We start from the raw sequence: 26418 nt of genomic DNA, 5'->3' as shown, positions 1-26418 counted from the left end.
TTATTACTGCGTGGTGCGATCATTAAAACACAAGTTTTTTGCTCACTTGTTCCTCAAAATATTGTGGCAGGTAATTAAAAACCCGTGCCATAAGTTTTTCAACCAGACATTGTTATTTTGGATAACAGATGTTAATTTAGACAAAATAATTAATTTGGAAAAGTTTTACATTAACTTTCATTACAGAACGATTTACAAATATTTATTTTAAAAGGAAAAAAAAGACACAATTTAAACTTTTATTTTAGAATTCTATTCGGTACAAAAGGGCTCGAATTTTAAGGGTGTTGTATAATATTTTTTAGTAAGTGCAATTTGATAGAAATAAAATAATGAAGGCAAGAGGGTGACCTTTCCGTTGGAGCGTGGCAAAAGTGCTGAAAGTGACGTGAATCTGTCTTTTCACCCCAACAGGTCACACATTCCGTCTTCCACGCAGGTCGCAGACTGTATTTATAAACAGGAACAAACACTTTTAAAATCACGTGACAAGGAAATGAAAATTCGTGAAGAAATATGAATATTTTTTTTTTTCAAATCCGCATGGAGGATGTTGTTTACACAATAAGGGAATTTCAGTTTGTGTGAGAAATTTAAGAACACCATTCGGAAATGGAATTTTTTTTTCTCGCTGCATAAGGTTTTAGTTAGTCGTAATGCCGCATGTTTAAGTTAAGGATTTGCCGAAAATAAATTTCTAAGATAATGACTCAATCTAAAGCATGAAATAGAAAAAAAATTCGTAAATTTCGTAAAATTAGAAAATAGTATGAAAGAAATTCACTTTAATTCCACAATGGACAGGGAGTTGAAAATTCTAGCAATTCAGAATACATATTCCATCACGTGATCTCAATTGTATTACATAAATAGGTATTGTAAATAAAGAAATACTACACAAAAATTGATACATTGGGATACCTTCAAGTGACGTAGTGTGGGTAGATCGATCCTGATTGGTTGCTGAAACGCAGCATTTGTTCACGTTTGCAACTGTTCTTTCCATTCTAATTCGAGTATGCCAAGCCCGTCAAATATCAATTCTCTTTAATGAAACATCCTATATTCTTTCACAAAGATTTTAATTATTTCATTATATATTTCTTAACACAATGGCAGGCATGAAGCCAAGTAAAGCATAAACTAATTATGCATCGAAGTTGCCAGATACTCAAACCAAAAATATATAACGGTTACTATAAAATGCAGAACAAATAATAAATCTAACTAAAGTAAAATACGTATACGAGAAAGAATTATATTTCAACAAATTCGAAGTGTATTTAATTAACTTCACGTTAATTAACATTCAAACTTATGGAGAAAAACTTAGCTCAACTTTACCACGCCATTTTACTTATAAACGATCAGTTGGAACTGACGTCATAGATCACATGTGTGGTTATCGTGATCTTCTTTTTAAAGTTCAAGTACCCAATTATTTGCATGCGTAATTTATCATTCTAGTAACGTTTGTGACTGATTGTAATCACCAATTACAATCGCTTTAACCACGCTCTGTCGATAATATTGTATGTATTTTTTCAATCAAGTTGAAGAATAGTAGCAATCATAAGTATCTATCATTAAAATTAAGTTAACGTCATGATAGAGATCAGCTTTGTTATTTTTATTAATTGAACTTCGGTCTTAAAGTATTTATATTATATTTCCACAAACTATAATTGTTTGTGGAAAAAATGCATCTCAGAATCGAAAATAAATATGCTAGACCGTGTTACAGTATAAAATGTAAAATGTGTGGTAACGACAAAAATAATTGAAAAGTTGAAAACGGAATATCAAATATTATTATGTATCTGTTATCATGGTGGCAAAAAAACTATATTAATTGTCTACTTTCGTAATTTGTAAATAGTTTAAAAATTAATTATCATTTATAGTTTATCTTATTTATGTAGCATTATAAAAAGAAGTTAAAAAATAGTATTTTTCTATTCACACTAGATAAGTTATTCAGATCATAATAATTGCTCCTTGACTTTACAAATAAAAAGTAACAAAAAAATGAATAAATAAATAAACTTATAAAATCAGAAAAAAATTTTAATAGTCGTTAAACAATTGTTTATGTTTAAAAATACTAATTCCAAAAAAAAAAAAAAGGAAAGAATAAAATAAATTGTGTGGGATTAAAAAAATTTTGTTCCAGCAGTTAGTAAGCAGAAATAGCTTATTCCGTTATTATACATAATAAACTTGTTTACATTATCTTGCTCTAGATGCCAGTAAGAAAAAAATATTTAATTAAAAAATAATAATGATTATAAAAGTAATAATAATTAAATAATTATAATAATAATTATTAATAATTTAATTAAATAATTATAATAATAATTATTAATAATTTAATTAAATAATTATAATAATAATTATTAATAATTTAATTAAACAATTATAATAATAATTATTAATAATTTAATTAAACAATTATAATAATAATTAATAATAATTTAATTAAATAATTATAATATTATTAATAATTTAATTAAATAATTAATTATTTAATTAAAAAATATTAATGAAAAGGAACACTGCAACCCTGGTAGCTAGATATATTTTTTCATTAAAATTTTGGGAAAAATCAAGAATGTACAACAAATTTATTTAAATATATATCAATATGAACAATAGATTGCCTAAGAAAGTTTGGCCACTTTTTAATTTCAATTAGAAAAACAATTATGTATATAATGTCACAATTTCTTGGAATTTTGTGACACTTTGTACAACATATAATTTTGTTATATTGTTAATATTTACTAATAACTTGTTATATAACTGTAAATAAAATAAAAAATATTAAAAATTAATTTTAAACCCATTTCTTTACACATTAGTTATTCTTTCACAATTCAGTCATTTTGAGTGCTATTGGGCAATATAGGTATACAGGTATATACTAAGGTATATAGGTATATACTAAGTTTCAGTCTTTCTAGTGTTAATGATTAAAATTAAAGAAAAAAAATCATCTCAATTTCGAACATGAAAAATCATATCAATTTGAATTATGACGTAATAATAGCGTCATGAATTTGTATCCAAAACAAGAATTAAAGGGAAGATTAAACTCTCTTGCAAGCAGTCAATGCTTGGTTCTCATAAGAAGAGCCATGAGAAATCCCATAGATTAATAACAACTCATCTTTTACTGAGGTTATCACGCATCAACCCCTCAATTCCCTCCCTTCAATTCCGTCACAGGTATTTCTGGACTCTCTTCAATGCCAAGAAGAAAATCCCGCCAAGGTCGTTGGTTTTTTTTTTTTTGGCGTGGCTTTTTTTTTTCTTCTTGATGTGGACAAAGGTAGTACTCCTCCTATGCATCTCATCTTTAGAAATGATGAGAGCCAAGGGCAATTAAACAAAAATGCCAGTTTTAGATAGCCGCAACTGCTTTTATCTATCTAATTATAGCGTTGCTTGATATTTGAAGAGCGTTATAAAACTTTTGTATAAGAGTTTTGTTGTCTTTAGTAAACAAAGAATATTGTTGTGGGAATCCTATGAGAGTGATACTACAGCTAAGGATAACTACTTTCACAAATAGTTCGACATATTGTTTATTTTCACTACTTCACTATAAAATAATGAATATATAATAATGAATGAGGTTCACGTTCCTCATTTAAAAGTTTTTTTCTTTATTGACCATAGAGGACTAGGGGGAAAATTATATTATAAAACTATTTGGTTGTTTGATATCAATTAAAAAACATTGTTAATAATATTTTTAATGATTAATAATTGTATTATTAATAATAATTCTATTATTAACAATTATTATTATTATTAATCAGTATTATTAGTAATTAAAATCAATATCATGAACGGAAAAGCTACTTTTGAAAATTAAGTAATGCTATAAAGTAACGATATCTCAAGTTGAAAGTTTAGGCTTTGAAAAACAAAGAGTATAAATTGTACATAGAAAATAAAGTAACATTTTTTTAAATGGACTTACAAATACTGTAAAGTAATTAACTTCGTTTAAAAAATAGGAACACAATTACTCATATTTTTAAATTTAATATAGCAATTATTCAACCACAATCATTGTTTCTGAAATTCTTCATTACATCTACAAAATATTTACTTTAAACTGCTGTCATTTTTCTAGGAAAGTAGATTTGCTATTGTTTCTTTCGAAAAATGAAAAAAAAAAAGTCAACTCTTTCTTTAAATAAATACGCGGTAATAATTTATTGAAATCTGAGAGAAACCTAGAGAAAAATTAAAAGTAAAGATCTTCTCAATATTTTCTTTATAAGAGAGGAAACAATTTTTGTACCAACAGCAAAATTATAAACAATAATACTAAACTTCAAAAGTTACAAATTACAATTTAAAAAAAAAATTTTGATACTTTTATTTGTCACAAGAATAGTACAGGTTCACTTTTGTTCCTTGTAAAGAAAGCATTAGGAAAAATACTAAATTTTAAAGTTAACAAAGTTCAAGCATTGCTAAGCTTGTATTTTCACAACATAGAATAAAATTATTTAAATTAAAATACAAAAGATGCTAAAATTTTCTCAAATTATTGATTAAACAGAGAAATTCGGGTTAAAACATGCGAGTATGTTAATATCGTATTTAGCATCATCATTGGTTATTGTATCTGCGCACATAAGTAAATAGTTTCTCAAGTGAAAGATTATAAAAGTCATATTTTAAAGGAAAACTTATTTAGGTAGGTATTTACTTTATTTACGTGGCTCTAGAGCTGCACAATGGGCTATTGGCGACTGTGTGGGAAGCATCCTTGACGATGATCCGAAGACATGCCATCGATATGGACGATAAGTAATTTAGAAGAAAACAATGTTTTATTTATTTTAACACATTTTATGCATTATTTTTTTAAATAAGAATTATTTCTGCTTTTGATAATTATTATATTTTTTTTTGCTTGTTGAAGATTTAAGAGTTAAACCACTTTTATTAATAAAATACGAGTCGTAAAACTTTTATCGTTTAACACGGATGACTCAACTTTCGAATCCCGATCAGATAAGAGTTCAAATTCATTTATTTGTGGACAATAGACGTGATAAGCATAAAGAAAGAGTTACTTACAATAAACTTTTAGGAAAGAAAAAGACTTAAATGTTTCTTCACTTACATTAATAAAATTTCGATTTTCTATTACTATTACTTGTAAAAAAGGGAACCATACAACTCCATTTTTGCATGAAAATAAACCGTATATCATTAAAATGCTAAAAGTTCGTAGTATTTCTTTGTAAAAGTCTTATCAAAGTTATGCGAAGCCAGAGATGCCAACTGCTCCGGGCAAGCCAAATTAACTAAACAAACGGTAAATAACTAAAGTAAATTTCGAGCATATTTGACTATTTTAGCTTGTTTTTCAAAAGGTATAGCATGACATAAATACTATTAAGTGGGGAATTATATAAGCCAACGAATTAGTTAGAAATACCGGTGGATGAAAATCTAATAAATTGAATTTATTAAACAAAGAATCACAATTGATAAGCTACCACTCGAAAATATTTATTCGCTGTCCGGAGCAAGTTGGCATCTCTGCGAAACACATGTGTGTATTTTATTATATGCTGCGAGGGAAAAAAAAGACATATTTTGATTAGCGTAATTTAATTAGCTTAAATTTGACTGGTTAATTTAAGAAGCTATTCTAATTATTCGAAGATATTGGCATGAATACATGATTTCAACAGAAAATACGAATATTAGTTACAATATAATTATTTTACAATCTAATAAATTTGTTTTCTTCAAATTCAAAATTTTTGTTTCTTCAAAAAACTTGAATTTTATAGAGATCTTTAAATAAACTAACTTGCGTATTTTATAAGTTAATGCAGTTGTAAAATGTGTTCAACGGTAAAATTTGGTTTTCAATAAACAAATAAGAGAAAGTTTAATCTAATACGAATTAAAATTTTGAAAAAATTAAATTTTTTACTTGCCAAACTTTTCATAATATTTTGTTTATTCTACATATTTAAATTCTTTAATGTTTTATTTACTTAATTACCAATAATCCCAGTGTTTAACATTTATAATTTTAAACACATTTCAACCAAATAAGAAATAAAAATAATTTAAAAAGTAACAACTTTTCTCAACATGAAACCTAAAGAACTTTACTTACAAATCTAACCAGGAATAACTTTTTCTTTTAACCCTTGATGCAGATGGGACAACAGCGTCCCTTTTTTATATTTTTTCCAGTCACTCCAATTACAAATAGAAATATATTTCGGTATTTTTCAACTATAAAAAACAGTCTAATACACTAAAAAAACTATTGGAGAAATAGTTAGAATTTTTTTTTCATTCATGTTCAGAAATTTATCCACAATTGATTTTGTAAAATTAAAGAAGACTGTTTCTCTTAAATCTAAATAATTTCAAATTAGAGCGAATTTGAAAATGTATTGTTTGGAAGTGAGCAGTATTTAAAAGATTTTACCTTTAAAGCAAAAAATGGACACCATTCTGTTTCATGCTGTATTTTATAATCATATATTATTAAAATGCTAAATATAATAATTTTCACTTATTTTGTTTTAAAGTTATACAAAATAATGAAAAAAGTATGAAAAATATGCTTAATATCAATTCTGCGTCAAAGGGTTAAAGTTTTATACTTCTATTTTTTACATTTTTTTTCCGCAGCCACAATTTTTAAGATGCAAAATCATGAACTCAATTCAACCAAATAATTAATTGGGAATAAAAACAAATTTAAGAATACCAAGCAATTTTTTCGAACTTAAAAATATAAATCGAATTTATAAACTTCTAATCCTCATGGATTAACTCTTTTCTTTTGAAATGTTGTACTTCAACTTAATATCACCTCTTTATGTTATTTCTCATAGTCTCAAATTAAAAATTTTATTTTATTTCAATTGAAATCGAGCCAATCATTGAACTTCAAAAGAAACCTCGCAGTGCAATCACAAATGTAAATGCTTTCGCAAAGACAGAATTGGCGAGATAGGGAAAACGGAGAGAAATCTTGGAAAAAATTATAGCGAAGAAAATAATTTACCTTGACTTCAGAGGAATTAACAGATGAATTTTGTGACCTTCAAAGGGATAGTGAAAGTGGTCGTTATGCAGACACACATCATTGCGTAAAGGTCACTTATATGTATATGCGCGCCTTGTTTGTTGCCATAATAAGGATTGGATCAAAAGGTTTTTTTTTCTTGAAAAAGTCGCCTTTCATCGTCAAGGTTTTGATGTCACATGGAATAATTATCGCATTGCAATGATACCTGTCAGATTAATTTCAATTTCAAAAATAAATGTGTATTAGCATAGGGCGTGAGCGTATTACGTGAGAGCGTGACACGAAATATTAAGCAGTGTTCAGCCATGGGGATGTTGCATAAAATCTGAAGTTTTGGATAAATTGTGAATTGACCGCATCCGGCTCGCACCGACCTCTCTGATGACGTAAAATACCCTCAATGGTAGACGGATCATGGGTTAGAGTCCCCTTGCCATCAAGCTCACCGTGAGAGGATTTCGATGGTTTTCCCCTCCATGTAACGCAAATGTGGATTAGTTCCATCAAAACGTCCTCCACGAAGGCAAATTTCTCCGAATACTTCATCCAGAAGTTCTCTTGTTTTCTGGATTGGGTTCAAAATTACAAGGTTACGGATTTTAACATTAGTAATTATAAACCCAAACTTGAGTCGGCTGTTCAACAACGGTAATAAAATTGTGAATTGAGAGCAGTGATGGCTTAAGGGACAGCGCTTGCTTTTTAATGACCCGGGTGCGAATCCCAGCGATGACTGGTAGTCCGCACCCGGCTCGCACCGTACACAGTGCTGACATAAAAGATCTTCGGTGGTAGACGGATCATGGGTTAGAATCTCCTTATCATTAGGCTAACCGTAGATGGCTTTCGCGGTTTTCCCCTCCATGTAACACAAATGCAGGTTAGTTCCATCAAAAAGTGTACGGATTAATTAACAAAATTATAAAGTTAAGGAGTTGAACATTGGTTGTCGTAAACCCGAAATTGGGTCAGCTGTTCAACGACGGTTGTAAAATTGAAAAATTGTGAATTGAAAAAATTGTAATAGTAAGTATTGAATGAGCTATAGTAAATATGAAAACCATAAAAAAAAACAGCTGTCACTCATGGTATGTTTCTGTATTACTTTGCAGTACGTTGGATTTAGTTCTCACTCCTTACTGATGCCGAATCATTCGAAACTAACGGCACTGAAAAAAATTGCGAAAGTGAACAATTATGCCACGTGCACAATGATCTGCACGTATACAATGAAGATGCACGTATACAACCATCTATCTAACTCAGAAGACAACAGAACTTCTGAATCAAGTATCGATACATCCTTACCACCGGTGAAAATTTAATGGATTGATAGGTTTGATTTATTTGCATCAGTTTCCATCGTGGTGCGCAGTACTTAATGTGACCTCAGAACATGCTTTAAGTCATTAACGTGGATTGTTTATTATTCCAATCTACAGCTTCTTTTTTCGTTTTCTTTTAAACATGACAGGCCATGAATCCATGAAAGTGTCCTTGATATATTCAAGACCACGACTCCAATATTTGCCAAATAGTTAACTTTATTATTTTTGAGATGTGTTTCTTACGATATATTTCTTTCCGTAGTTTTACATTCACATTTAAAAAAAAAATCTGAAGACGCTCATTTGTTTAATTTATTATTATTTAAGAAACCAGCTGTTTTGAATTCTTTCAACTTTTTTTCCCTTTAATTTATCATTCGTGCAATTATATGCAAAGATAAATTTTATGGAAATGTTTTAAAGAAAGCGGCAAAAAAATTGATTTTCACTAAATGGAGGTGTCATGAAGGGGAAGAAAATTCTCACTAAGTCACGCACGATAACATCATCAACTTCGAGTGAATTCCAAGGGTGACCACTGGACCCGAACAAGAGCATTGCCATCAAAATGTCGATTTATTACACTTCCGCGTAATATCACGACACGAAAGAGAAACTACATTACTTTTTAATTTTTCTCTCTTTCATCTAAAACTTTTATCAAAACTCTCTCGTACTCAGATCTGAAGCAATGTCTGTAGAAACTATCTTACCTGTTTTTTTCAACTAATTCAAAACTAATTACCATAAATTTATTTTTGAAAAGCATTTGTTACATCAAAAAAACATTGCAATTATATTGTTTAGAGTAATTTTTATGAAAAAAGATTTTTTTTTAAGTACCTTTTTTTGCCTTATTAGCCAACATTTTCCTACATTCAGTGACTAATTTTAGATAAATTTCGATTTCAAAGTAATTCGTCATAAATTTATCAGATTTTTTTTAATTAAATAGTTTATATTGTTCTTTTTTCTTTGAGTTTTTGATGAAAAAACAAAACTGATCGAAACGAAAATTATGATTTTTGCTCTAATGACTGAATCTGAAACACTTTTGACATTTTTTTAAAATTTCGAATTAGTTTCAAACTTATTAAATTTTGGTGTTTTTTCGTATAATCCAGAATGGTATATCAAAAACTCGCATTTTTTCCATTTTTAAAACACAACTAAAGCCAAATATTTTTTTCTTTGGTTAATGGCGGGCACTTGGGTATACTAAAGCCAAATATTGCCCTTTCATTGAAAATAGTTCTTTGGATTTTATTTACGGGGCTCGATTTTAGTATTTATATAAATTAGTATCTAGAATTCGATTCTAGCTCTGCCATTTACTGTCCTTTCTTATCCACGTGACGTGTTTGCATCCTTTTTTTTCTTCCTCTTTTCAATGTTTTTATTCATTTGCAAGGAATCATTTTTAATTTGTAACTTAACAGTTCGGATTTTTAAACATTTAAATGTTTTTTAACCAATTAACGTTCAAAATTTCATTGTTTCAATTATGTAGAAAGTTATATTATAAAACGAGTGGTACATCAATACTTGAAATCAATACTAGTCAATATTTGCTTCCACTTAATTTATAAGCGAAACAAAATTCTATGATTACGAATCCAAATTAGAGGATGCCAGTTCCATATTATATTACGGTAGTTATGTTTTATTTCTTTAAAATATAAACTAATCATGAAATAATTATGTGTAAAGAAATACTGTCCTTAAATAAGGGCATTGGGAGTTAAAAGGTTAAAATTTTATACTCTTTCTGGTTTCATTTGGTAATTTAAACGTGTTTAATACCAGGTAAAAACTAAAGGTTCTTAAAAATTCTTAAATTAAGGGAGTACTTTTAAAATTTTTCGATTTGAATCTTTATTTTGTCTTTTCGATCTGAATTAAGTTTTTATTCTGAACTTACGCAATGAAATTTTTTTTTCTTTCATGTTCTTAGTAGTTTAAACTTATTAAATGAATAAGATAAAAAGAATAATGTCATAAGAATAATATTACAAGAATACTATTATAAGAATATTAAGAAAAATATTATAATATTAAAAAAATATGATATTAAAAAAAATATTATAATGTAAAAAATATTATAATATAAAAAAATATTATAATATAAAAAAATATTATAATATAAGAAATATGATATTAATAAAAAATATTATAAGAATATTAAAAAAATATTATAAGAATATTAAAAAAATATTAACTGACTATTAAAAAAATATGACTGACATCTGAACACATGTGTATTCATAATTGTATTTTAAATATTTTAACTAATAAAAATATGAAAACTTACTTTTTAATACAAAATCAGATCACTACTAAATTATATTAATCATTGGATTATATTAATCATCATTGTGTATATTTTTATGTATTTGGTGTCTTTTATGACCATTAAGATGCAGAGTTAAAAACTTTAAAGAAAACGTTGCATTTTAATATAAAAATGGAGGGGGAAAAATCGGTTTGTGTTGCGAAAAATCTTTAATATGGGCACTAAAAGTTTTCAAGCCTAACCTTCATTTATTTCTGAAACTTTATTTTCTTGACTCTGTGTATGAGTCAAGTGATTCACTGATGTGACAAAATAGTATTCAGAAATTTTAAATAGTCAAGTAAAAAGACATTTGAATTAAATGTTCTATTTTTATCCATTCTAAAAATTTAAAAAAAAATTCAAAAATTTATTGAATAATAATATAGATGTTATATTTTTCAAAATAGGATTACATGTAAGAATCCAATTTGATTTTTACGTACTTAACGAATAGTAGTCCGTAGTTAACTCAGATGTAATAGGTAGTAAAAAAGATTAGAGTTACCTTAAAGTTGATGTTTGAAAACTATTATTTACTAGAGTTTTAGAGCTTTTCAATAGCTCAAATTTCTAAAATAATTTAAAATAGACATAGTAGCTATGTTTTATTTTATAACCGCCGTTGAACAACCGACCCAATTTTGAGTTTACGGCTACTACTGCTAAACTCCGTAGCCTTGTAATTTCGATCACAATCCAGAAGACGAGGGAACTCTTGGATCAAGCTACGAAAACCTCTCACGGATAGCCTGATGGCAAAGGGACTCTAACTCACGATCCGTCTACCACAGAGGATATTTTAAGTCAGCACTGTGGTCAGTGCAATCCGGGTGCCGAATTCGTATCGACCAGGCATCGTTGGGATTCGAACCCGGTTTACTTCATTTGAAGACGACCGTTCTATCCCCTGAGCCACCACAGTTCACTTAATAGTTATAACAGATTGATTTTTTTTAAGACACAAACTGTGAAACAAGTTTTGTAGATAACAGTCACAATGTTTTAAGCCATGTTCAAAATTGGAACCTATTTTTTAGAGCTTGAAACATGGCAACTATTATTTCTAATTTGTATATTTTTAATGTGAATGAAATTCTTAATCAAGTAACATCTTATTACTTCAATTTCTTGGAATTATTTATTTAAATAAGATTTGTATTTGATACCACGTAATATTAAAACATTTTAAGAACAAGTTTATTTTTAATTCATTTGTCCATGTTTAGAAATCACACGTACTAGTATCAATAAGCAATAGTTTATTGAAAGTAAACTTTGCTACTTGAGAAATTTGAAAGTAGCTCATTGTGTTTGCTTTTCTTATTAGACTTTGGCTGGAGAAATTAAACTATAATTTAAGCAGCTCGAAAAATGAAAAAAAATCCTAAAACAATTTTGAATTACGTATATTTGAATCCAGTTGGTAATTTATTTTTTCATAAAAATCTCTATTTTGTTGAATTTCTTCAATTGCAAATTAGAAATGATTTTATTCCAATTTTTTTTATCATCACATTCTTATCGTACCAGATATTTAAAGTATAATATAATATAAATATTTTATTTTAAAATTTAGATTTTCTTGCAATTTTTTTAATCAATTTATTGTTTGATTTTAGGATTTATGCTTTGTTGTTTTTCAATTTCAAATTGCAAATGAATCTTTTATAAATGAATAAACAAATTTTTAAAACACAAAATTTTTTATCAATATACAAAAATAAAAACTGAAATTTAAAAAAAAAAATACTATCAATATGAAATAACAGCAGAGTTACACAACATTATCGCTTACTTTTTTATTATTATATTTTATTATTAAATTTCAACTTTAACGACCACAGCGTACAATAATAATTCTTCAATACAATATTAAGCCTTCAGTACAATTATAAACCTTTTTTCAAAACATTGCTTTCGTTAAATGAAGGCAATAAACAAGTGCTTTTTTTTTTAATATGCACTGCATATTATATAAATATATGCTACATTTAACAGCAAAATTCAAAAATCAAATATATTTGTAGGAAATCTAAATATTGTTTTTAAGATTGGGTCTTCAGAATCGAATATGAAATCAAACAAAAATTCGAGAAGTATAATTATTAAAAAATTACAATATTTGAATAACTAGTCTTCAAGAAATAATACTTCCCTAAATAATATATCCAAATATAAAGAGAATTTTCATAATAGTACCTTATGTATGAATACAAATACCTCGCTTTAGGTATCGGAAGTGTATTTTGTAATATGGACAGAAATAATGTCTCGTTCTTAGAACAGCAATAGTATCGCATAATATAATGCTATAGTATCTCATATGCATAGAAATTGCATTTCATAATATGTACAGAAAGAGCATCTAATAATATGCCTAAAAATAATATCTGAGTACCTAAAAATAATATCTAAAAATAATATCTGATAATATAATGATTCGTGTAAATAGTATTTAACAATATCAAAATGTAGGAAAAACTTGTGAGCACATTTTTTAAATAGATATGTTTTGGAAATTTTGCGCAATTTGCAGATTATTGCTGTAAAATATTCTGTTATTGTAAAATAATTTATTTACGTAGATTAATGTAAAATTTATGTAAACTAATGTAAAATTTATGTAGATAATTAAAATAACACTTTTTAAGAGAAAACAATTTTTTTCAAACTTTTGTAGTCGTACAAAAAATGGCACATCATCACATCAAATTTTTAAATTTTTAAAAAATATTTTATTCTACCGCTCAACTCTGTTGTATATTACATTTAAAATTTCATTTTCGCATAGAAAATGTAAACTCTGAGTTTCCCTTTTTCAACTTGAAAACAAAACTGCCTAAATTCTTATAAATAATTCATCTTAAATAAATTTAACCAAAATTTCAAAAAATCACTTACTTTTTCAGTGGGATGCTTAATATAGGATTTATTCGAAGATCCGTCATAACTCATGATTTTTTTTTCCTAAAAAATATTGATTAAAAATTTCTAATAAAAATCAGACATACGACGATATTCTAAAGCACAAACTATGCATATTTCTTATTATCGTTTGCTCGAAGGAACACTAGACACAACAACACAACTCCAAGAGAATTCCAAAAATCGTTTGCAGTTGAGTGTCTTCACTTCACCTGATGTTTCTTCCTCTCGAAACCTGGCCTCAGGTCTGAGGGAACGTGAATCTGACCTTCGAGGGAGTGAAAGTGATGGCAATGAAGTGGAAATTCTCCCCTTCCCTCTATCCTCATAACCACTTATTCTTTTTTTTTTTATTCCTCACTTATTTCTTATATATTTTTTTTTTATTTCGTTCGTTTTCTTACCTGGAATCATTTATTTTCAGTGGCCGGTTGGGTAGTCAAAGTCTGCGCGCACCCCTTGTTGTGACTTGCTCGTTGTTACAGAGCGAGGATGATATTATTCATTATTCTCCTCCAGTGAATACGAATAACTTATTGATTACGTCAAATATAAGGATAGTAATGAATTTTTTTTTCTTAAATAATATAGTTGCTTATTTAACGAAATAATTGAAGTTCAGCAAACAATATTTTCCATCTGCGCGCACCCCTTGTGTGCCTTTGAATCAAATGAATTTTTCGGCTTCGAATAAAAAATATTATTCGTTTAGTATTAATTGAACTATTGATACTAAAGCTACTTAAGTAATATTTAAGTTTCAAAATAAACTAATATTTAATTAGAGAATTATTCTCTGTGTTATTTTATAGTGAAAAAAAATTATCTCTTTAATTTTTTTTGAAAAAGAATTTAAATTTCTATAGTAGATGCAAAGATCTGAATTACAACGAGATTACGGTAATTTATTATTTGGAATAATTAAAGAAATAATAACAAAATAGTTCATAATAATACTAAATAAATAATAAAATAATAACAAAATAATAATAAGTAATAATCAGATGGCGCAGTGAACATTTCTACATGGAGGTGATAAGGTAACTATGATATCTTGTCTTAACCTAGAAACTTTCAATACTATTCAATTACTTCGTAAGCGCAAAGTAAAATAAAGTAGATATCAATGATTCATATGTTTTATAAAATAAATAAATAAATGAATAATATTAATCTTTTTATTAAAATAACTGGAATATTTTGATTTATAAACCTGAAGTATATTTTATGTTATAACCGATGTTGGACGGTGACCGATTTTTAGGTATATGATTATAAATTTTCAACTCTGTGGCCTCATAATTTTTAAAACCTTACCCAGAAGACTAGGGAATTCTCGTATCAAGTCTTGTGACAAACCGAGGATTTTTACACTAACATAAGCATAACATTGCAAAATCGAGAAGAAAAAAACCACAAAAATTTACCAGAATTTGCTCCATGATTAGGGTATTCTAACCCATGGTGTTATCTTGCGTGAACACTGTGTTTGATCTGAACTGCGAGCAAAAATTGTATCTACTAACCATTTGCTGGGAACCCAAATCATTGAAAAATGAAGACCCCCGGACCCACCGTGGCTCAACTATATTATATTTTATTTTATAACCGACGTTGAAGAGCCGAACCAATTTTGAGTGCACGACTACCGATGTTCAACTCCGTAGCCTTGTACTTTTGGACCCAATCCAGAAGATAACAAACTCCTGGATCTAGTATTGGGAGAAATTTTGCATTCAACGAGGTCTTTTTGGTGGAATTAACCCGCCCTTGCTTTACATGGAGAGAAAAACCATAAAAACCTCCCACGGTAACCCTGACGGCAAGGGGATTCTAACCCATGATCCATTTACCACTGAGGATATTTTACGTCAGTACTGTGGTCGAAGCGAGCCGGAATTCGGTAGCTGGATTCATAAATTCATATCGACTAGATATTGCTGGGATTCAAACCCAGATTACCTCATTGGGAGTGGCGTGTTCTTTCTTATGAGCCACCAATAAATAAGATTAAGCACTAAATAAGATGAAGTGATTTCGGTAAAAGAATCTGCCACCTACTTTACCATGTTCTGGGTCCCGCAGTGGACTGATCGTTAAGACACGGCTCCCAGCAGATCACCGAAATCAAGCATCACTGGTTGCGGTCAGTGTGCGGGTGGGTGATCACTTGGATCAGTCTGCGTAGGGGCCGAAGGTGTGCGGTATTGGTCCTCGTTAAATTGTTCTACCGTAAAGTGCTCGACTTCGCGTTTAGGTCGTCGGGCTACCGAAGCAGGGGTGCCCTCCCTTCTACAGAGGATCAAAATTGTGATAGTATGTCTTCGAGTCATCCACAGGGATGTTTTCCAGACCGTCGCCAATAGCCCATTGCGCAGCTCTAGTGCGACGTAAATGAACTACAACAACTACCATGTTCTGGGTGTTAATTTCTCTCCCGATTCAACTTCGGTTCCGTGGGCTGTAGTATAGATGAACTATTAAACGTTTAAATTCGCTTCTGAGCACCAAAGCTCTTCCCAGGCTGTATACTCTGAAGCAGCATAGGGGTAAAGGGTTCGAATCCCACCTTAACTTTGAGTTATATATCTTTGTGTATCCTTCGCTAAGTCGTGCTAAATCTTTTTTATATTTGACTAGGGTATAAGCCGTTCTTTGTATTGAGTATATATAACAGCATATATATGGTAATGGAAAAACTAAACAAATTTAGGGATTGCATGAATAGATTATGTGAAATATTCTGTCGCAGTCGGGTCTCGAGTCTCTTTCTCCACTTAGATCCATCAGGCTGAACTATATAGAATCATACAAGCACTGCTTGTATGATTCTATGTTTGTTTATATTTATAAATACATTTATTGCTCATATGTATAAAGTGGAATTCTTCGTTTTTCAACTGCTTTTTTTAAAAAACCAAAACGCAAAACGCGGCAAAAGTGGCCAATCTATGCAGACATTACAGACATAAGATGTTTCCAAATCAAATAATATCATCTGTGAGTAGTATTGCCTCGAAATCTCGCGTTAAAATACCAAAACTGCCGCTAATTTTAGTTTGACTAAAGCAATTTAGGAAGCGTTTTAGCTTAGGAAATGTCACTTGTGATAAAAACTCACTTTAAATCCTCAAAATGTTGGTAAAATATCCCTAAAGCGACAATGATGCATTCCCTGGGAGTTGAAATGGAACGCAAATTCGGTACAATTGCAAGTATTAGATCTTTTGTCCAGCGATGCATTTTAAGTGATTCAGAACTTACCACAGATAAAAAAGGTCACTCATGGGTATCACAACCATGCCTATCGGACGAAATCAACTATTGGCTGGCTTAACTAATCGAATTAAGCGAATTAATCACAAATTGGTATTTTGATTGCAAATTCGGTTGAGCTGGCTGAGAAAGTAAAGCCGCTGTCGCATACTGGAAGGCTGCAGTTAACAAACTTCACTGTCATTTATACTTTGGTAATGTGACACGGAAAGGTGGAGAAGAACAATTGATTCGTTTTATGCATAAAAGGTTTCAGACTTGGATACTACTTTTCGAAAAAAGTAGAAAAGAAAACTGTTTTCTGCTTTTTCTATCACTGTGGAAAATTTTGAAAAAATTACTAATAACAGACAAGGCAATGCATCTTAAACTAATTCTTTTCTGAAACTTTTCACAGTGATGAAAAAAAAGTTTTAATTTTTACGAAAAGTAGTGGTCGAGTAAGCCTGGTCGGTAGGGTGCTGGGCCCACACCCGATAGTTCGTGGGTTTGAACCCCACCGGCCGAAGACTCCCAGTGTAGTAAAGTGACTGATGCACGTTAAATCTGTCGAGTCGCAAAAGTCTTCCATGTTCCCATAAGAAAACAATGCCTCTGGGGGTACTGGATTAGAGATCGATCATTCTCTGATTCAGGTCAAAATTACGATCTATGGATGAATGAACGGATGTATGAATGGGTCCGCCCTATAAACGGGTGTGACGAATGGTGTGGCAGAAGTCGAATTCTTGGCCATAGATGGCGCCACTGGAAAACAAGAACAATCGCACCCCCTCTGCCTAAACAGGCATACGTCAACAACAACACGAAAAGTAGTAAAGAGGACTGAAGCCTTTTCTACTTACAGCGATTCAATTCTAGTTCTCACAATACTGTCCTTAAATTGAAGTTTGCGTATGCTCCTCGTTTAATTCGTTCTTTCATTTGGTCTTTAGAACTGGTGGTGCAATAAATAATAAACTATTTAGTCTTTTTCAATTGAATCAATCATTCACTTCAAAGTTCAGCTCAGAAAATGAATCACAAACTCTAAACCACGTCCTGTCAAGGATTTTGAATCTCTTCATCATGACCGACAGCAGTAGTGGAAAATTGGGGCTCAAGTCGCAGTCATTGACCCCGAGTCGATGTGACAGTATACTCATGGGGCTCATGTCGCAGTCATTGACCCCGAGTCGATGTGGCAGTATACTCATGGGGCTCCTGTCGCACTTGGACATTTTTCTGAAATGGAGTGAGATTACGAGATCCCCTCTTTAGATAAAGTTTTATCAAAAGGAAGATTTTTATTATCTCTTCTTTGGAAAGTGGAAGAATTATTTTTATTTTCGGGACTTAGAAATTTTTCGCAAACTAGTATATTTTATTATGCTTTCAATATTTAAATTAATTTGTGAATTATTATTTTCTCAATTAAGCATTATAATTTCAATGATTTAATTTTAAGAATGAGCCTTCAAAGATTACATTTTTATTAATTTTAGACTATAAAACTAAAAATTCTAAGCTAATTAAATAGTTTCATAATCAGAATGTTTATATTTAATTTGTTTTCTTCAGTGAGTTCGCTAATGTGATGAGCAACGTTTTTTTTTTCCCTTCCAGGGACTTAGAAATTTTTTGCAAGCTAGTATATTTTTCTTATGTTTTTATTATTTAAATTAATGTGTGAATTATTATTTTCTCATTACAGCATTATAAAAACATTAATTTAATTTCTAAATGAACCATTTTTTAGAGATTAAATTTTTACTAATTTTAAATTATATGTCTAATAATTCTAAACTGATGAAATAGTTTATTAGTCAGAATGTTTGTATTTGATTAGCTGAGATAGTATATATGTAATAATCATTTTAAGAGATAACTATACATATTCAGTTGAATAAAATGGTTTATATTTTCATTACTTAAATTAATGTTCGAATTATTATTTTCCCATTAAAGCATTATAATAACATTGGTTTAATTTCTAAATGAACCCTTCTTTAGAGATTACATTTTTACCAATTTAAAATGATATGTCTAATAATTCTAAACCGATGAAATAGTTTATTAGTCAAAATGTTTGTTTTTAATTAGTCGAGATATAGTAAATATGTAATAATCATTCTGAGCGATAACTATATATAATCAGTTGAAGAAAATGGTTTATGAGTTCGAAAAAACTTGATAAATTTGTCTACTCATTATCAGTTATATAGTGTAATTATTATTCATTAATATTTTTATGAAAACTCGTTAATTAAGTCACTAAAACCCGTAATTCATATTTTAATGAAAATCCGTTAAAACTCGTTTGATTAAGGTAGTTCTTGGAAATATCGATGAAATACTAGCGTATTTATCATTAACCTAAGAAAGTTAAGTAAACTCATATCGTCACTCTGTAACTGAAGTTTTCGATAACTATGTCTCGTTTTTAATCATCTGCGTTCCAAAACACTTCAGATTGGTTGTTAATTTAAAGTTAGAAAAATATTCAAAATGTTTGTTCTTTGAAAATTTCCAATGTTATTGGTACTTAGAAAATTTCTGAAGTTCTTTGTACTTTGCATAACTTTCAAATTGTTTTGAGTTAGAAAAATGTACAATTTTTTTGTACTTAGAAATACCCTGAAGCTGTGTGAACATATAAAATTATTTTAGTTGATTAATACGGTACCTTGGTAGTTATAAATTTTTTCAAGCTTGATTGGAATTTAGAAAACTTTAAATTCGGATGTATTGTTGGTAGAAAATTTCCGAAGTTGGTAGTACTTTGAATTATTTTTAAATTGTTTTAACTTTAAAATATTTTCGAAATTTTTGTCCTTAGAAATATTTTGAAGTTTTGTAAACATGTAAATTTTTGAAGTTGGCAAAAATTTATTTATGAAGTAGCAGAAGTTTATATTTTAAGTAATTTTCAACCTGCTCCGGCTTAGAAAAATTTCACAATTATATGTAATTGGAAAAATTCTGAAGTTCTTTGAACATAGAAAAGTATTTTAGTAGAAAAGAAACGCGTTTATGTAAAATCACAGAAGTTTAGTCACGGAAAAAATTCGAAACTGTTTCGGATTTGTAAAATCTTCTAATAATCTGTAGTTTGAAAAGCTCAGAATAGGTTTGTTTGTGAAAAATTCTGATAATGCTTAGAATTAGGAATATTCTGAAGTTGTTGGCATTTTGAAAAATTCCGAAGTTCTTAAAAACGGGTGAATAAAGAATCGCAGAAGTTTGAAGTTAGAAAAATTTAAGAACTATTACGGTTTTGAAAAATTTTCAAATTATTTGTACTTTGAAAGAATTCCGAATCAGTTTGTTTTCAAAAATTCTGAAAAAACATAGAATTTGGAAAATTCTGAAGTTGTTGGTACTTTGAAAAATTCTGAAGTTTTTAAAAACGGGCATGTAAGGAATCGCAGAAGTTCGAAAAATTTTAAAACTGTTTGTACTTAGAAAATTTCTGATGTTATTGGTACTTAGAAAATTTCTTAATTTGTTTGTACTTTGAGCAGCTTTCAAATTGTTCTGACTTTGAAAAATTTTCCAAATTTTTCTGCTTAGAAATATTTCAAAGCTTTGCAAATTAGAAAATTTTCGCAGTTGGGAAAAAATAAAATTATTTAAGGAGTTGTAAAAGTTTGGTGTTAGAAAAATGTTAGATTTGTTTTTCAAATAATTTTCACTTTGAAAAAATTCCGAAGTTGTTTGAACATAGAAAATTATTTCAGTTGGAAAAAACAAGTATACAAAAGTAACAGAATATTTTATTTTTTTTTTTTCAAATTGTTTTGACTTTGAAATTTTTTAAAATTATTTATACTTTGAAAAAATTTTGAATCCGTCTGTGTTAGAAATATTCTGGAGTTGCATGTACATAAAATTGTTTTAATTTGAAAAAAAAAATGGCTATATATCTAGCAGCAGGTGTTTGGTCGTGGGTAAGTTTTTGTAATTTGGAAAATTTTTAATTTCTTGGTTTTAAAAAAATTCTGAAGTTGTTGGTATTTCTAAATTTCTGAAGTTTTTTAAAAACAGGTATATTAAGAATCGCAGATGTTGTAAGTAATACTGTTGTACTGTTTGTAAAAACTGTTTGTACTATGAAGAATTCTGATGATGTTGGAACTTAAAAAATTTCTCAAGTTATTTCTCAAGTTATAAAATTTTTCAAATTGTTTCGATTTTTGAGCAATTTTCGTAAGAACTCTGAAAAATTCTGAAGCTGTTTGCATTTAAATTTGTTTTGATTAAAAAAAGTTTCAGAAATTTTCAGAGTTCTTACGAAAATTGCTCAGAAATCGAAACAATTTGAAAAATTTTCCTAGACCAAACAAGTATGAGTCGTTATCTGCTAATTTCTTCAACTTCAAAAATTGTGTAAGGTCAAACAATTTCAGATTATTTCTAAGAACAAAAGTATTGAAAGTTTATGAAAGTGTAAACAATTTGAAATTATTCAAAGTACAAACAACTTTAGAAATTTTCTAAGTTCCAACAACATCAGAAATTTTTTTTTTCAAGTACAAACACTTTGAAAATTTTTTTCATGACAAAATAATTTGAAAATATTTCTGCGACTTCTTATATACTAATTTGAAAATTATTCAATGCCATTTCAAGACCAAACTTCTGCTACTCGTTATATAACTGTTTTTTCCGACTTCAATAAATTTCTGTGTATAAAAATATTTCTGTGTATAAAAATATTTCTAAATACAAATGGTTCGAAAACGTTTTTAAAGTCAAAACAATTTGAAAATGACTCAAGAGCTACAATCCGCTTCCCTAGTAGGGATCAGAGTTCAACCCCACTGGTAAGGTATTACTGATTACTCTCAGTATATAGCCATTTTTTCCAACTTAAAAGGTTTTCTACGTTCAAAGAATATCAGAATATTTTAAAGTCCAAATAGTTCGAAATATTTTTCTAAGTTCACACAACTTAAGATTTGATTCTAAGTACTGACAGTCTGAAAATTCTGTAAATCTTAAAGCAATTTGAAAATTATTCAAAGTACAAACTGCTTCAGAATTTTTAAATGTACCAAAAACATTAAAAGTATCAACAAAGAATTAAATCCAAAGAAATTAAAAAATAACTTCAAAAATTGTGTTACATTCAAAAAATTTTGGAATATTTCTGAGAAGAAATTTTTTTAAAGTTTTTGAAGTCAAAGCAATTTGAAATTATTCAAAGTGCAAACAACTTCATTATAATTTTAGGTAAAGAAATTTTTTAAATGTTTTAACTTAAAACAATTTTAAAAAAATTTTCAAGTACCAACAACTTTAGTACCAACTAGTGCAAATAATTTGAATATTCAAACTTCTCCGAGACCAAACTTCTGCTAGGCGTAATAAAGCTGCTTTTTCCGACATAGATAAATTTCTATGTTTAAACAAAGTACAAGCGACTTGAAAATTTTTCAAAGCCAAAAGAATTTGAAAATTATTCAAAGGTAAAACATTTTCTGAATTTTTCTAAGTAATGAACATATGCGAGTTTTTCTCATTACAAAACATTCGAAAATTTTTCAAAGAACAAACTTCTGCTATACGTTATATAGTCGTTTTTTTTCACATTCAAAAAATTTTCTGTATTCAAACAACATCAGAACTTTTCTAAAACCAACAGATTGAGAATTGTTCAAAGTACAAAGAATTAGAAAATTTATCAAAGTTGAAACACGTTAAAAAAAGTTTTTATCTTTAAAATTCTGCAACTCCTTTTTGTTTTTGCCAACTTCAGAAATTTTTAAAATTCACGTATCTTCAGAATATTTCTAAGTGCAAAAAGAAAAGTTTTTCAAAGTACAAACAACTTCAGAATTTTCTAAATACCTAAAACATCAGAATTTCCAAAGTATTAAGAGTTTGAAACTTTTTCTAACTTCAAACTTCTGCGACTCCTTATTTATCCGTTTTTTCAGAACTTCAGAATTTTCCTGATTCTAAACATCTTCAGAGTTTTTCTAAAATCAAAAGTTTCAGAATTTATCAAAGCACGAAAAATTTGACAACTTTCAAAAGTCGAAACAGTTCAAAAATTTTTCCTCGTCCAAACACCTGCTACTCCTTATAAATCCGTTTTTTTTCCAACAAAGGAAAGGAAAACTTTACATTTAAACAACTTACGAATATTTTTAAGTACAAAAATTTGAAACGTTTTATAGACTTCACTCAGCTTTAGAAATCTTCCTTAGTATAAACTATTTGAATATTTTTTCAAAGTCTAAGCAAGTTGAACATTTTTCAGACTTCAAACTTTTGCGATTCTTTATTTATCCATATTTTTTTTTTAAACTAAAAAAAAGTTTCCTAGGTTCAAACAATTTCAGAATATTTCTAAAACCAGCAGATTAAGAATTTTTCAGAGTATAAATAATTTGAAAATTTTTCGAAGTTTAAACAATTTGAAATAAACTTCTGCAACTTCTTATAGATCCATTTTTCCCAACTAAAATAGTTTTCTATGTTTAAAGAATTCAAAAACAATTCTAAGTACAAAACAGGAAAAATTCAGAATTTTCAAGAAATCAGAATTTTCCATCAAAACTTTTCGAAGTACGAAAATGTAAAAATTTTTCAAAGTATGAAAAATTGTAAAATTTTTCAAAGTCAAGACAATTTTAAAATTTTTTATAGAGCAAATAACTTGAGAAATTTTTTAAGTTCCAACATCATCAGAATTCTTCATAGTACAAACAGTTTTTACAAACAGTACAACAGTATTACTTACAACATCTGCGATTCTTAATATACCTGTTTTTAAAAAACTTCAGAAATTTAGAAATACCAACAACTTCAGAATTTTTTTAAAACCAAGAAATTAAAAATTTTCCAAATTACAAAAACTTACCCACGACCAAACACCTGCTGCTAGATATATAGCCATTTTTTTTTTCAAATTAAAACAATTTTATGTACATGCAACTCCAGAATATTTCTAACACAGACGGATTCAAAATTTTTTCAAAGTATAAATAATTTTAAAAAATTTCAAAGTCAAAACAATTTGAAAAAAAAAAAATAAAATATTCTGTTACTTTTGTATACTTGTTTTTTCCAACTGAAATAATTTTCTATGTTCAAACAACTTCGGAATTTTTTCAAAGTGAAAATTATTTGAAAAACAAATCTAACATTTTTCTAACACCAAACTTTTACAACTCCTTAAATAATTTTATTTTTTCCCAACTGCGAAAATTTTCTAATTTGCAAAGCTTTGAAATATTTCTAAGCAGAAAAATTTGGAAAATTTTTCAAAGTCAGAACAATTTGAAAGCTGCTCAAAGTACAAACAAATTAAGAAATTTTCTAAGTACCAATAACATCAGAAATTTTCTAAGTACAAACAGTTTTAAAATTTTTCGAACTTCTGCGATTCCTTACATGCCCGTTTTTAAAAACTTCAGAATTTTTCAAAGTACCAACAACTTCAGAATTTTCCAAATTCTATGTTTTTTCAGAATTTTTGAAAACAAACTGATTCGGAATTCTTTCAAAGTACAAATAATTTGAAAATTTTTCAAAACCGTAATAGTTCTTAAATTTTTCTAACTTCAAACTTCTGCGATTCTTTATTCACCCGTTTTTAAGAACTTCGGAATTTTTCAAAATGCCAACAACTTCAGAATATTCCTAATTCTAAGCATTATCAGAATTTTTCACAAACAAACCTATTCTGAGCTTTTCAAACTACAGATTATTAGAAGATTTTACAAATCCGAAACAGTTTCGAATTTTTTCCGTGACTAAACTTCTGTGATTTTACATAAACGCGTTTCTTTTCTACTAAAATACTTTTCTATGTTCAAAGAACTTCAGAATTTTTCCAATTACATATAATTGTGAAATTTTTCTAAGCCGGAGCAGGTTGAAAATTACTTAAAATATAAACTTCTGCTACTTCATAAATAAATTTTTGCCAACTTCAAAAATTTACATGTTTACAAAACTTCAAAATATTTCTAAGGACAAAAATTTCGAAAATATTTTAAAGTTAAAACAATTTAAAAATAATTCAAAGTACTACCAACTTCGGAAATTTTCTACCAACAATACATCCGAATTTAAAGTTTTCTAAATTCCAATCAAGCTTGAAAAAATTTATAACTACCAAGGTACCGTATTAATCAACTAAAATAATTTTATATGTTCACACAGCTTCAGGGTATTTCTAAGTACAAAAAAATTGTACATTTTTCTAACTCAAAACAATTTGAAAGTTATGCAAAGTACAAAGAACTTCAGAAATTTTCTAAGTACCAATAACATTGGAAATTTTCAAAGAACAAACATTTTGAATATTTTTCTAACTTTAAATTAACAACCAATCTGAAGTGTTTTGGAACGCAGATGATTAAAAACGAGACATAGTTATCGAAAACTTCAGTTACAGAGTGACGATATGAGTTTACTTAACTTTCTTAGGTTAATGATAAATACGCTAGTATTTCATCGATATTTCCAAGAACTACCTTAATCAAACGAGTTTTAACGGATTTTCATTAAAATATGAATTACGGGTTTTAGTGACTTAATTAACGAGTTTTCATAAAAATATTAATGAATAATAATTACACTATATAACTGATAATGAGTAGACAAATTTATCAAGTTTTTTCGAACTCATAAACCATTTTCTTCAACTGATTATATATAGTTATCGCTCAGAATGATTATTACATATTTACTATATCTCGACTAATTAAAAACAAACATTTTGACTAATAAACTATTTCATCGGTTTAGAATTATTAGACATATCATTTTAAATTGGTAAAAATGTAATCTCTAAAGAAGGGTTCATTTAGAAATTAAACCAATGTTATTATAATGCTTTAATGGGAAAATAATAATTCGAACATTAATTTAAGTAATGAAAATATAAACCATTTTATTCAACTGAATATGTATAGTTATCTCTTAAAATGATTATTACATATATACTATCTCAGCTAATCAAATACAAACATTCTGACTAATAAACTATTTCATCAGTTTAGAATTATTAGACATATAATTTAAAATTAGTAAAAATTTAATCTCTAAAAAATGGTTCATTTAGAAATTAAATTAATGTTTTTATAATGCTGTAATGAGAAAATAATAATTCACACATTAATTTAAATAATAAAAACATAAGAAAAATATACTAGCTTGCAAAAAATTTCTAAGTCCCTGGAAGGGAAAAAAAAAAACGTTGCTCATCACATTAGCGAACTCACTGAAGAAAACAAATTAAATATAAACATTCTGATTATGAAACTATTTAATTAGCTTAGAATTTTTAGTTTTATAGTCTAAAATTAATAAAAATGTAATCTTTGAAGGCTCATTCTTAAAATTAAATCATTGAAATTATAATGCTTAATTGAGAAAATAATAATTCACAAATTAATTTAAATATTGAAAGCATAATAAAATATACTAGTTTGCGAAAAATTTCTAAGTCCCGAAAATAAAAA

The 26418-nt window shown here is 28.2% G+C and overlaps 1 protein-coding gene across 2 annotated transcripts in view; it reads right to left on the bottom strand.

Moving 5' to 3' along the window:
- Nucleotides 1–15138, bottom strand: part of LOC107455926 (uncharacterized) — a 93160-nt gene extending 78022 nt beyond the window's left edge. The window contains exon 1 of one of the 2 annotated variants that reach the window (XM_087156885.1): nt 15109–15138. In XM_087156885.1, coding sequence (XP_087013011.1) covers nt 15109–15123 — 15 coding nt within the window. In that variant the 5' untranslated portion in view covers nt 15124–15138. Of the gene's footprint in view, nt 1–13657; nt 14007–15108 lie in introns of those variants that run through there. The other variant, XM_043046121.3, reaches the window with a different exon arrangement.
- Between the last annotated feature and the right edge of the window lie 11280 nt (nt 15139–26418).

The sequence above is a fragment of the Parasteatoda tepidariorum genome, chromosome 2, assembly GCF_982258835.1.
Source record: "Parasteatoda tepidariorum strain Cologne lab strain chromosome 2, Ptep-v5.0, whole genome shotgun sequence".
Taxonomy (NCBI): Eukaryota; Metazoa; Arthropoda; class Arachnida; order Araneae; family Theridiidae; genus Parasteatoda; species Parasteatoda tepidariorum.
The sequence above is the reverse complement of the archived record's forward strand: the minus strand, read 5'-3'. Positions and strand labels throughout refer to the sequence as shown.